Source organism: Puma concolor, chromosome C2, assembly GCF_028749965.1.
Source record: "Puma concolor isolate L17-30 chromosome C2, mPumCon1.1.hap2, whole genome shotgun sequence".
Taxonomy (NCBI): domain Eukaryota; kingdom Metazoa; phylum Chordata; class Mammalia; order Carnivora; family Felidae; genus Puma; species Puma concolor.
Window position 1 is genome coordinate 53005619 of NC_141675.1, and position 14083 is coordinate 53019701.

At 39.5% G+C, this 14083-nt stretch overlaps 1 protein-coding gene across 1 annotated transcript in view; it reads right to left on the minus strand.

The window, feature by feature from the left end:
• The window catches only part of RARRES1 (retinoic acid receptor responder 1), a 54684-nt gene continuing 40601 nt past the window's right edge, over window positions 1-14083 (minus strand). Inside the window, exons 5-6 of the mRNA XM_086674600.1 lie at window positions 1384-1446; window positions 1-820 (exon numbers count right to left, since the gene is read on the minus strand). Coding sequence (XP_086530726.1) covers window positions 671-820; window positions 1384-1446 — 213 coding nt within the window. The 3' untranslated portion in view covers window positions 1-670. The remainder of the gene's footprint in view (window positions 821-1383; window positions 1447-14083) is intronic.

The window sequence follows — 14083 nt, forward strand, 5'->3', positions numbered from 1 at the left end:
TTTATCCATGAAACACTTTATTTATAAAATTTGAATTAAGCAATATTAAGAATTCATTTAATTCAGTCTAGCACAAATTTTGCTTATGGATACAAATCTCTATAAACACACACTGAACACATTTTATATAGAAAAGTACATATCAAAAAAAGAATACTTGCTTGAAATGATAAAAAAAATTAAAGTTTGTTCTAAACTGGTATTATTTTCCCTGCAATTTGCTTTCATTGAACTATATTTTTTATATACTAAGTAGAAGGAATTTAGCAACAGAAAATAGTTGGCTTTGCTATGTTCAAAGTAATGAGAAATACAGCTTTGAAGGTAAGACCATCAATTTTTATTTTGCTAAATACTTATTGATCCAATTACAGTATATACCAGTTGATTCTTTTACATTTTAGGGCTGAAACCCTGAGAAACCTGTGGAGTAAACTGTTTAGCGCTGAGCAGAGTTCAGTATGCCTGTATTCCCAGAATTAACAAAATAAACCAAACCAATCGAAAAACAAAAACCCCAGCATCTTTTAATTGTTAAGTATTATAATTGCAGGCTTTCTAAAAAATATTAGAATACTTTATACCTTACCTATTTTGCCAGAATAGTGATTTACACTATTTAATAGAGTCATTTTGTTTAGAATTTGGTATAAGCAGACCTTTTTTCTTTTCAGAAATTATTGAGCTCTGTTGGTGCCACAGCTGAACCTTCTTCAGTTCCAGAGGCTTCTTCTGGTGTCTGTAGCTCTTGACAGTGGTACTTCACTTTAAGTGGTTTGCCAGGGTACCAGACCAAGTGAATACGACAAGGAATGATTTCCTGGAAAATAAGAGTTCTAAAGTACTATGATCTGCAAAAATTTCTGGCAAAAGCATTTCTGTATCATAGGAGTGCTGACAATACTGACTCCGTCTTTGACCCTCCGTCTTGCTCATGTCTGTGCACTGACCTCTCTCAGGAATATGTTCCCGGCCCCTTGGAGGTAATATGCCCTGCCCCAAGTGCAGGAAGGCTTGTCTTGATCTCCCCTAATGTTTTGGTAACTAGCAGAGCTTGCCTAGTGCCCATGCCCCCAACCCTGATGGTACCACGAGGTCTGTGAAAATATTAGACCGCTGACCTCACCACAGTGACCTCTGCACATCCCCTTGCTCTATAAAATCTGTGCACTAACAGTCCAGACTTTGCAGAGAACAGCTGCGCAGCGCCTCGGTCATCACCTGCCGATCCTCCCGTCAGTAAGTCACCCTGACTAAAACTCCGTGTAAACTGGGTGCAGCTGCCTGCGGTGTTTTTTGGTCTCCAAGTGCCTTCTCAGTTTGTACGATACTTTACTGTTTCCCTCCTCTACCTTCTAACCTACATACAATTCTATGTTTTACCTGTGTTGAGAATTCATGGAGTAGAACGGTATAATCAAAATCAATTGCATCGTCATTTGTTTTCTAGAGAAAGAAAAAGAGAATTAGTGTAATAAACGGGATAGATTTATATTAGCTCAGAGTTTGGAGGGCTTCTATCATTATAAATTCTTGTTTGGACGAGTGCCTTGAATCTCCTGCTGCCTCTTCAATCCTAGCCTCAGCTCCTTTAGTAGTAGCCTGCAGGCAAATATGAAAGCCAGGGTTCCTTACTGTTTTGTCACCAAGTTAGATGCAAATCTAGTTGACTGTCTTACTATCACTTGTTCTAATATGTATGGCTAAGTCCTATGGGAGTAGGGAGAATCTTTGGACAGCCTTTGGAGTCTAAATACTGTAGATGCACCTGCATTTGTATGTCAACACCAATATGCCAGACACCTGGACAAGGGGCAGGGCAGGTGGCATTCTAAAATGCCACCATGGACCAAGTTCTGTGCTAAAAACTTTATACATTCGTCATGTAATTCTCTGTCTTGTAAGAATATGTACTATGAGCCTGGCTTTACGGGGGAAGTAACTTGAGGTTACAGCTGGTAAGTGAAAAATGGGGATTTGAACCCTGATTTACAATTTTCCTTTTAATTTAAATTCAGGTTAGTTAACATATAGTGTAATAATGGTTTTAGGAGTAGAGTTGAGTGACTCATCACTTACATAAAACACCCAGTGCTCATCCCAACAGGTCCCCTTCTGAATGCCCATCACCCATTCATCCCACCCCACCCCCTTTCCCCTCCAGCAACCCACATTCCTTACGCACTGCTTCTAAAAGCTGTATGCTGGATATTTATAGGTAGGCAGGCAGACTATTTATGTATTTGTATAGTTTAAAAATTGGTTTTACTTATAAACTTGAAGTATTTTCTCAAGCCAATACCTTTTTATTCTGTTTTGGAAAATAGTAATCCGAAGAAAATCCTAGCAGTGTCTACAGTTTAGGCAAATCCTGAAACGATGAGTTTCCAACTTAATTTTATAAACTCTATTGCTAAATACACAGTGTTACATATTTTTTAATACAAAAGTTTGGATTATTATAATGCTTTTAAACCCTGTACCATTTAATTAAGACCTTCCTCAATAACATTATTAAACCTTTACAGTTTTGGTTTTATAGATTCTGCCTCCTCCAGGAGGAAGCACTCTTACCTCAAGCCCAAAAGCAGGGCTTATTAAAAAAACCAGAGAACGGGACACTGCACATCCCAGCCTGGCAAAGTATTCCCGGGTTGGGCTGCCCCCGCCAAGGCAAGCTCTGCCGAGAAGTAGTTATTTTTAATGTTATTCAGATATAATCTCCTTGGCTTCTATTCAAATTATCACAAATGCCAAAGCTTTATAATCCAAATTGATGATTTCCTGTCACATTTTCCAGTAATTCAGCACTTTCATCTTCCTAGAGGCCGACTGGAAGTGTTTTGTTTGTTCCCTCTTCCTTACTCGTGATCTCCACCACAACCAGTGTGGTTTTAGTTGAGTCAGTAGGCTTATATTATTAGTATATGCTATCCAAAGTAGACTTCTTAGTCGAATAAATAAGGTAGATAACAAGGTCTCTATAATGCACCCTTGGCTAGCGGGGGCCTCTAGGTAGGGGAAGGCCTTGGGCTGACTGCTAGTGCGTGGAATCGTTTGGGGTGCTGATAGTGATTGGTATGGACAGATAAGGGTTAAAACAATGCTCACTTTTCCTTTTCTCAATTCATAAAGGTTAAGCGTGTAGGGAAAGTCCTCATCTGTTTTGTTTTGTTTTCCTAGCCACCAAATACCTCCCTTGCCCTTGGCACGGTCCTTATGGCATTAGGAATAACACCTGCTCTTGATTTCCAAAGCAGTAACTGTGCCAGTCAGATGGGTCTTACTTCGTATCTGTATTTTAGTCGTTACCCCCTCTTCTTTCAGGCCTTGTTCATTTGGAACTGTGAGTTTGTAAGCCTGCACTTCTTTACACTGTTGCATTAAAAGGAGACTTTAACCCTGAGTGTAAAGGTAATAATTCCCACCCTTTAAAAAGCTTTTGAAAAACTATAATCTCTATACTTTGCTAAGCCACAGGACACCTGCAGTCACTTCCTGCCTCTGTGTTGTCTTGGCTTTATCAGCCCCACCACCTTCCTGTAGCTCGTCTCCTAGAACAGTATATAGATCTGATCTCAGTGACTTTTTAAACACTGTTTCTTGTTTTGCTTGTTGCTGCATTGCTTCTTTTGCTGAGAGATCATGAGAATTCTTAGTGGCTACCAAATAGCAAAATCTGAAAATCTATGTGGATATGTGCATACTTTTCTTTAAGGAAACTGACAAAACAGGAAAGAGTATCCAGTGGAAAAAAGAAAGTGTCTTCAGCACATGGTCGTGGGAGAACTGGACAGCAACATGCAGAAGAATGAAACTAGACCACTTTCTTACACCATACCAAACTCAAAATGGATGAAAGACCTATGAGACAGGAAACCATCAAAACTCTAGAGGAGAAAGCAGGCAACAACCTCTTTGACCTCAGCCACAGCAATTTCTTGCTCGACACACCTCCAAAGGCAAGGGAATTAAAAGCAAAAATGAACTATTGGGACCTCATCAGGATAAAGGGCTTCTGCACAGCAAAGGAAAACAATCAATAAAACTAAAAGATAACCGATGGAATGGGAAAATATTTGCAAATGACATATCTAAATGTGTATCAACTTGGAAATCAAATTTACCAAGTGGTTCTGTGATTTAGATTTTTGTTAATTTCAAAGACTTCAGTAAATTTGTTAATCCTCACTTAATAGGTCCTAAGAGATGAAGTCATCTGCCTTGGGTGGCACAGCAAGCCAGTAACATTACTCAATTATTAGTTGTCTAAAACCAAAATCCCACAGGGTTAAAAAAAAAAAAAAAAACTAAATTTCCTAAGTGATGGTTCTCCCTCTGCATTTAAAAAAATTTTTTTTTAATGTTTTTATTTTTGAAGGAGAGACAGAGACAGAGCATGAGTGGGGGAGGAGCAGAGAGAGAGGGAGACACAGAATTCGAAGCAGGCTCCAGGCTCTAAACTGTCAGCACAGAGCCCGACGTGGGGCTCGAACTCACAAACTGTGAGATCGTGACCTGAGCCGAAGACGGACGCCCAACCGACTGAGCCACCCAGGCGCCCCCTGCATTTTTGTTTCCTTAACTCTACAATTACGTCGGTCCCAATTTGGGTGAGTGATATTAATGGACACATGATAGACATCAAACGACAGCTACAAGACAGAAATGGAGCTGCTGTATCTGGCCATACTGTGTCCCAGTGGTTGTTAGTTTGGTAGTGTGTTATGTACAATGGCAAATGAAAAGAAAGCACTGACATTAAAAGATCCTAAGGAGCGGGGAAGATGCCAGAGCGGGAGGACCCTGAGCTCCCTAATGTCATGGACACACCCAAGCAACAACCACATATGTTATAGCTCACTCTGAAAACAACCTGAAGCCTGCAGAATAGAGCTTCCACAGCTGGTTGTAGAGAGGAGGCCACATCAAAAAGGCCAGCAGAGGGGCGCCTGGGAGGCTCAGTCAGTTAAGCATCTGATTTTGGCTCAGGTCATGATCTCACAGTTCGTGATTTCAAGACCCACGTCGAGCTTGCTGCTGTCAGTGCAGAGCCTGGAGCCTGCTTCGGATTCTGTGTTTCCCTCTCTCTTGACCCCTCCCCTGCTTGTGCTGTCTTTCTCAAAGATGAATAAATAAACATTTATTTAAAAATGTTTAAAAATAAACAAAAAAAAAGAGGAGCAGAGGTGGAGACACAGTTGGGAAGCAGACCTGACATGACTAAGCACAAATGACAGGGATATCACAAGCACAGAAGAGTGAAAGGATCAGACCCCACACCAGGCACCCCTGGCCCTGGGCATCCACCCTGGAAAGAGTCTCCATAACATTTACCTATGAAATAAGTGGGGCTTAACTCTGGGAAAGATGGAGGGGCCACAGGAAATAAAGTCTCTGCCCTTCAAGAGCCAAGATGCTAAATAATAAGGCCAAGACATAGCACAAAAGGAGCACTTTGCAAAGCACCTGGCATATATGTGAAAGGGATTTATTGACTGATTTTAGGACATGGGCCAAAGGGACAGGGATCTACAGAAGATTTCTCCAGGAACAAAAGTGGTGGGTGTCATTTTCTTGTCCTCCTCAGCCTAGACAGTCAGATGCTTGTGGGAGCCAGTTCTGATACTTTCCATCTACTTCGCCAGGACCACATGCCCAACCTGGAGTTCCTTTGTAGACCCACCCAGCAGGCAATGCTGGTAAGGACCAGTGCCCCCTCAAAGTGATTCCTACCCTGGGGAGGGGAGGCAGTGATAACCCTACAAACCAGCATACCCACACTTCCTGGGGCTGGGCCTCTCATCTGTGCAGGGAGAAAGCCCCTCGCACTTTGTGTGCCTACAGTTTGTGCAATGGCTAATTGCATACAGCCATGCTGAGGGCCAGCCCTGCCCACTAGTGATCCCACAGCCACTATAGACAGGACTCTGAACAGCATGAAGAGCAAACCTTGCCCAGTGTGCCCGCAATAGGCAAAACAGGTCACTGCACCAGCTGGGCTGAGGGCCAGCCCGGATCACTGGCATGCCTACAGCAATCACATCTTGGCAAAAAACAGGTGTGCACACAGCCCACACAGGAGGACATCCCTGGAGCATGTGATTCTGAAGATGGGTTGGGGGGATTGTGCTACAGGATATCACAGGACTGCTTCTATACAAGGCCACTACGTTCAAGCCCCAAAAGACTTGGACAAAATGAGGAGACAGAGGAATATATCCTAACTATAAGACAACAATCACAGAAACTTAAGTGACCATCAACTTAATACAGCTATATATAATGTATGTATAATATAGATATATTATACATATATATGTATGTTATATATATATACACATATATATATATATAATATACATTAATACCACGGTAACCACAAATCAGAAACTTGTAATAGATACACAGAATGAAAGAGAAAGCAATTCAAGCATAATACTAAAGAAAACCATTAAACCACAGGGGAAGAGAGCAAGAGCAGGAACACAGAGAACTACAAAAACAACCAGAAAACAATAAACAATAGCAATAAGTACATGTCCATCAATAACTACTTTAAATATAAATGCTCTAAAGGCTCCAGTCAAAAGATAGTGACTAAGTGGATAAAAAAGCAAGACCCATCTATACTCCACGTACAAGAGACTCACTTCAGACCTAAACACACAAGCGGACTGAAAGTGAAGAGATGAAAAATAATATTAAATGCAAATGGAAGCAACGAAAAAACCAGGGTAGCAATACTTAGACAAAATAGACTTTAAAACGAAGACTGTAGCAAGAGACAAAGAAGGACACGACATAATTCCACAAGAGCATATAACATTAGTAAACATCTATGCAACGAATATAGGAGCATGTAAATACATGAAGCAAATATTAGCAGACATAAAGGGAAAACACAATAATAGTAGGGAACTTTCACACCCCACTTAGGTCACTAAATGTATCATCCATACAGAAAATCAATAATGAAACAGGTTTTGATCAACATATTAGACCAGATGGATTTAAATTGTTGAGATTTGTTTTGTGGCCTAAAATGTGGTCTATACTAGAAAACGATTTGTGTACATCCAAATTATGTTTTTGGATGTAATATTCTGTGTACACAGAACAAAGCTCAAAGTCATTAGAAGGAAATAAAGACTAGACAGAAATAAGAAAAAAAAAATAGAAAAGATCAATGAAGCCAAGACCTGGTTCTTTGGAAAGATAAACAAAATTCATAAACCTTTAGCTAAGCTCATTAACAAGTAGAGAAGACTCAAATAAATTAGAAATGAAAGAATAAGTGACACCACATAAATACAAAAGTTTATAAAAAAAAAATACTAAGAAAAATTAAATGCCAACAAATTGAACAACCTAAAAAAATGCGTAAATTCCTAGAAAAATACAAACTTCCAAAACTGAATCAGGAAGAAATAGAAGTCAGAACAGACTGATAACTAGTAACAAAATTGAATCAGTTAAAAAAAAAAATCACCCCACAAGCAAAAGTCCAGGACCAGAAGCCTTCATAGGTGAATTCTACCAAACACTTGAAGAAGTAATACGAATTCTCCTCAAACTATTATAAAAAATAGAAGGGGAGGGACAACTAGCAAGTTAATCTGAGTCTAGAATTATCCTGATGCCAAAACCAGACACTACAAGAAAAGAAAACTATAGGTCAATATTCCTGATGAATATAGATAGAAAAATAACAAAATATCAGCAAACTGAATTCAACAATACATTACAAGGATCATTCAGGGGGAGGGGCCAAGATGGAGGAACAGCATGGAAGTTTTTTTTTTTTTTTTTTTTTTTTATGTCTGTCGTCCCTGAAATGCAGCCCGATCAACACTAACCATCTTGCACACCTAGAAAACTGATTTGAGGATTAACACAACAATCTGCCCAATCTGAACCACAGAACTTGGCAGGTACACAGCATGGAGAGGTGAACTAGGTGAGAGAGAAGCCACGGAGGGCAGGGAGCTGTTTTTGCTTGTGGAGAGAGGACGGAGATGGGGAGAGTATGGGAAAAGCTCTGCCCACACACACCCAAAAGCAGCTGGACAGAAAGTGGAAAAGTGGAAATAGCTGCAGGGACTGAACAAAAAAAGGAGAAAGGAGAGGGTCTAAATTCCATTAAGACTCTACAAACGGGGAGCACAGAGTCTGAAACTCCACAGCTTGATACCCGGTGGTGCTCTGCTCCTGGGGATTCGCCCTTCCCACCAGAGAGTGAGGTCCAAGGGGTCTTCGGGCCACACAGAGGAGAGGCAGTTCCCCTGCTGGGAGGACATTTGGTAAAGGCTGTGTGGCTACCCCAGAGGCAAAGGTCCCAGCGGACCCCAGAGAACCACCATATTCATTGGTGCTAGAAGAAGGATGTTAAGGGGAAGGCCTGGTGCCAGACATGTGTTGTGATTTTCCATAAACCCTGAAACGCTGCTGCTACAAGACCACACTAACTTTTTCTGGGGCAGACTGGCACCCAGCCGCAGTCTCTGGGCATTGGCAGCAGTGCAGTCTCGTCAGTGTTCCTGGGGGTGGGCCAGCACCTGGCCATTGCTCAGTGAGACCATCCCCCAAAGGTCTGAGTGGGTCAAAGCCGCAGTCCCTTGGAAGTGAGGGTTTGGGAAACAGCCCATTTGAGATAAAACTCAGGAGAGAGGTGCTGCGTGGCAGGCTGACTGCTTGGTCACAGACAGTATAGAAGTGGGGAGTGGACAGAAGCTGGAGACAAAGGAGGGATGCCCAATTGCCAGTCGTGGAGAGCACAGAGTTCCAATACTAGAGGCTGGGTAGCTGGGTGACGCCATTTTCACTCCTCCCACACATGCGCATACACGCCTACACCGCCACAGCAATCCACCCCAGTAAGCAGAGCAGTGCCATCTAGTGGATAATGGAGTCATTACACTAAACCCCATCCAACTTGGCCATCAGCACTCTTGACAAACACAAGTCTCTCTGCCTGCTTAGTTTATGGACTATAAAGTGCTTCATAGCTTGACTTCTACGGGAAACCTGCTGTAATTTCAATTGTATTTCATTGTTTGCTGGTCCTTTTATTCAACATTTTTTCTTATTCTTGAATACAGAAAGAAAAAATATATATTTTTATTTTCCATTTTTATTAAAAAGATATTTCTTTAATTTTTTCTACTATATGTTTTACTTTTGTAAATTTTTAAATTCTACTTTGCTTTCATCATTTCATTTTATTATATTTTATTGTAGTCATTTTTAAAATTTTTCAAATGTTTTCCTTTTTTCTTTTCTTTTCTCATCTTTCCCTTTATCTCTAATCTATCAAGCTTCTTTCAACAACCAGACCAAAACACACCTAGGATCTAGTATCCTTCATTTGATTTCTTTCTGTTGTTTTTAATTTTTAACTTTTTTTTACTTTATTAATTCCTTTTCTTCCTCCAAAATGATGAAACAAAGGAATTCATTCATAAGAAAGAACAGGAAGAAATGACACTCAGGGACTTAACACAGATACAAGCAAGATGTCTGAACCAGAATTTAGACTCATGATAAAAAGAATACTAGCTGGGGTTGAAAATAGATTAGAATCCCTTTTTGTGGAGGTAAAAGACATAAAAGCTAGTCAGGATGAAATAAAAAATGCTATAACTGAGCCGCAATCTCTAATGGATGCCACAGCGGCAAGGATGGATGAGGCAGAGCAGTGTATCAGCAATATAGAGGACAAACTTATAGAGAATAATGAAGCAGAAAGAAAGAAGGAGAACTAAGGCAAAAGAGCATGAAATAAAAATTAGAGAACTCAGTGACTCATTAAAAAGGAATAACATCAGAATCATAGGGGTCCCAGAAGATGAAGAGAGAGAAAAAGGGGTAGAAAATATTTATGTGAGCAAATCATAGCAGAAAATGTTCCTAACCTGGGGAGACACAGACATCAAAATCCAGAAAGCACAGAGGAATCCCATTAGATTTAACAAAAATCAACCATCAACAAGGCATATCATAGTCAAATTCACAAAATACTCAGGCAAGGAAAGAATCATGAAAGCAGCAAGGGAAAAACAGTCCTTAACCTACAAGGGAAGACAGATCAGGTTCGCAGCAGACTTATCCACAGAAACTTGGCAGGCCAGAAAGGAGTGGCAGGATATATTCAATACGCTGAATTGGAAAAATATGCTGCCAAGAATTCTTATCCAGCAAGGCTGTCAGTCAAAACAGAAGGAGAGATAAAGAGCTTCCCAGACAAACAAAAATTAAAGGAGTTTGTGACCACTAAACCAGCACTGCAAGAAATTTTAAGGGGGACTCTCTGAGAGGAGAAAAGATGGAAAAAAAAAAAAAAAAGACCAAAAGCAACAAAGACTGGAAAGGACCAGAGGATACACCATAAACTCCAACTCTACAAGCAACATAATGGCAATAAATTCGTATCTTTCAGTACATACTCTAAACATCAATGGACTAAATGCTCCAATCAAAAGACAAAGGGTAAAAGAATAGATAAGAAAACAAGACCCACCTATATGCTGTTTACAAGAGACCTACTTTAGACCTGAAGATACCTTCAGATTGAAAGTAAGGGGATGGAGAACCAACTATCATGCTAATGGTCGCCAAAAGAAAGCTGGAGTAGCCATCCAGCTACTTAATATCAGATGATCCAGATTTTAATATAAAGACACTAACAAGGGATAAAGAATGTCATTATATCATAATTAAGGGGTCTATCCACCAAAAAGACCTAACAGTTGTAAACATGTATGCTCCAAACATGGAGGCACCCAAATATATAAATCAATTAATCACAAACATAAAGAAACTCATTGATAATAATACCATAATAGTAAGGGACGTCAACACCCCACTTACAGCAATGGACAGATCATCTAAACAGAAAATCAGCAAGGAAACAATGGATTTGAATGACATACTGGGCCAGATGGACTTAACAAATACATTCAAAACATTTCATCCTAAAGCATCAGAATACACATTTTTCTCCAGTGCACATGGAACGTTCTCCAGAATAGATCACATACTGGGACACAAATCAGCCCTCAACAAGTACAAAAAGATCAAGATTATATATACCATGCATATTTTCAGACCACAATGCTATGAAACTTGAAATCAACCACAAGAAAAAATTTGGAAAGATAAATACTTCGAGACTAAAGAACATCCTACTAAAGAATGAATGGGCTAACCAAGAAATTAAAGAGGAAATGAAAAAGTACATGGAAGCCAATGAAAATAACACCACAGCCCAAAACCTCTGGCACACAGCAAAGGCAGTCATAAGAGAAGTATATAGCAATCCAGGCCTTCCTAAAGAAGGAAGGTCTCAGATACACAACCGAACCTTACACCTCAAAGAACTGGAAAAAGAATAGCAAATAAAACCCCAAACCAGCAGAAGACAGGAAATAATAAAGATTAGAGTAGAAATCACTGCTATTAAACCAAAAAAAAAACAAAAAACAAAAAACAGTAGAACACATCAGTGAAACTAGGAGCTGGTTCTTTGAAAGAATTAACAAAATTGGTAAACCCCTAGCCAGTTTGATCAAAAAGAAAAAGAAAAGGACCCAAACAAATAAAATAAAGAATGAAAGAGTAGAGATCACAACCAACACTGCAGAAATACAAACAATAATAAGAATATTGTGAGCAATTACAGGCCAATAAAATGGGCAATCTGGAAGAAATGGACAAATTCCTAGAAACATATACACTACCAAAACTGAAATAGGAAGAAACAGAAAATTTGAACAGACACATAACCAGTAAAGAAATTGAATTAGTAATCAAAAATCTCCCAAAAAACGAGTCCAGAGCTGGATGGCTTTACAGCATAATTCTATCAAACATTTAAAGAAGAGTTAATACCTATTCTCTTGAAGCTGTTCCAAAATATAGACATGGAAGGAAAACTTCCAAACTCTTTCTATGAAGCCAGCATTACCTTGATTCCGAAACCAAAGACCTCACTAGAAAGGAGAACTATAGACCAATTTCCCTGATCAACATGGATGCAAAAAATTCTCAACAAGATACTAGTCAACCAATCCAACAATACATTAAAAGAATTGTTTACCATGACCAAGTGGGATTTATACCTGGGATGCAGGATGGTTCAATTTCCTCAAAACAATCAATGTGATACATCACATCAATAAAAGAAGGACAAGAACCACATGATCCTCTCAATAGATGCAGAGAAAGCATTTGACAAAATACAGCATCTTTTCTTGATAAAAACCCTCAAGAAAGTAGGGATAGAAGGGTCATACCTCGAGATCATTCAAGCCATATATGAAAGACCCACTGCTAATATCATCCTCAGTGGGGAAAAACTGAGAGCTTTCCCCCTAAAGTCAGGAGCACAACAGGGGTGTCCACTCTTACAACTGTTATTCAACATAGTGTTGGAAGTCCTAGCCTCAGCAATCAGACAACACAAAGGAATAAAAGGCATCCAAATCAGCCTGAAGGAGGTCAAACTTTCACTCTTTGCAAATGACATGATACTCTACATGGAAAATCCAAAAGATTCCTCCAAAAACTGTTAGAACTGATCCATGAATTCAGTAAAGTTGCAAGATATAAAATCAATGCACAGAAATCTGTTGCATTTCTATACACTAATAATGAAGCAACAGAAAGAGAAATCAAGGAATCGATTCCATTTACAACTGCACCAAAAACCATAAAATACCTAGGAATAAATCTACCCAGAGAGGTGAAAAATCTGTATACTGAAAACTATAGAAAGCTTATGAAAGAAACTGAAGAAAACACAAAAAAAATGGAAAAATATTCCATGTTCCTGGATTGGAAGAACAAACACTGTTAAAATGTAGATACTACCCAAAGTAATCTACATATTCAATGCAATCCCTATCAAAATAACACCAGCATTCTTCACAGAGCTAGAACAAACAATCCTAAATTTAAAAAATTAGTTTTTATTTATTTTTGAAGGAGAAAGAGAGACAGAGCATGAGTGGGGTAGGAGCAGAGAGAGAAAGAGGGAGACACAGAATTCGAAGCAGGCTCCAGGTTCTAAGCTGTCAGCACAGAGCCCGATGCAGAGCTTGAACTCATGAACTGTGAGATCATGACCTGAGCCAAAGTCGGACACTTAACCGACTGAGCCATCCAGGTGCCCCAATCCTAAAATTTGTATGGAACCAGAGAAGACCACAAAGCAATCTTGAAAAAGAAAACCAAACCTGGATGCATCACATTCCCAGACTTCAAGACATATTACAAAGCTGTAATCATGAAGACATAAGATACTGGCACAAAAACAGACACTCAGATCAATGGAACAGAATAGAGAACCCAGAAATGGACCCACAAACATATGGCTAACTAATCTTTGACAAAGCAGTAAACAATATCCAGTGGAATAAAGACAGTCTCTTCAGCAAGGGATGCTGGGAAAACTGGACCACTTTCTTAACACCATACACAAAAATAAACTCAAAATGGATGAAAGACCTAAACGTAAGACAGGAAGCCATGAAAATCCTCTAGGAGAAATCAGGCAAAAACCTTTGACCTCAGCCACAGCAACTTCTTAATCAACATGTCTCCGGAGGCAAGGGAAACAAAAGTAAAAATTAACTATTGAGATCTCATCAAAATAAAAAGCTTCTGCTCAGTGAGGGAAACAATCAGCAAAACTAAAAGTTAGCAACTGACAGAATGGGAGAAGATATTTGCAAACGACATATCAGATAAAGGGTTAGTATCCAAAATCTATAAAGAATTTGACAAACTCAACACCCAAAAAAACAAATTATCCAGTGAAGAAAAGTGCAAAAGATGTGAGCAGACAATTCTCCAAAGAAGACATCCAGATGGCCAACAGACACATGAAAAAAAATCCTCAACATTAATCATCATCAGGGAAATACAGATCAAAACAACAATGAGATACCACCTCACACCAGTCAGAATGGCAACATTAACTCAGGAAACAACAGATGTTGGTGAGGATGCAGAGAGAGAGGATCTCTTTTGCGCTGCTGGTGGGAATGCAAATTGGTGCAGCCACTCTGGAAAGCAGTATGGA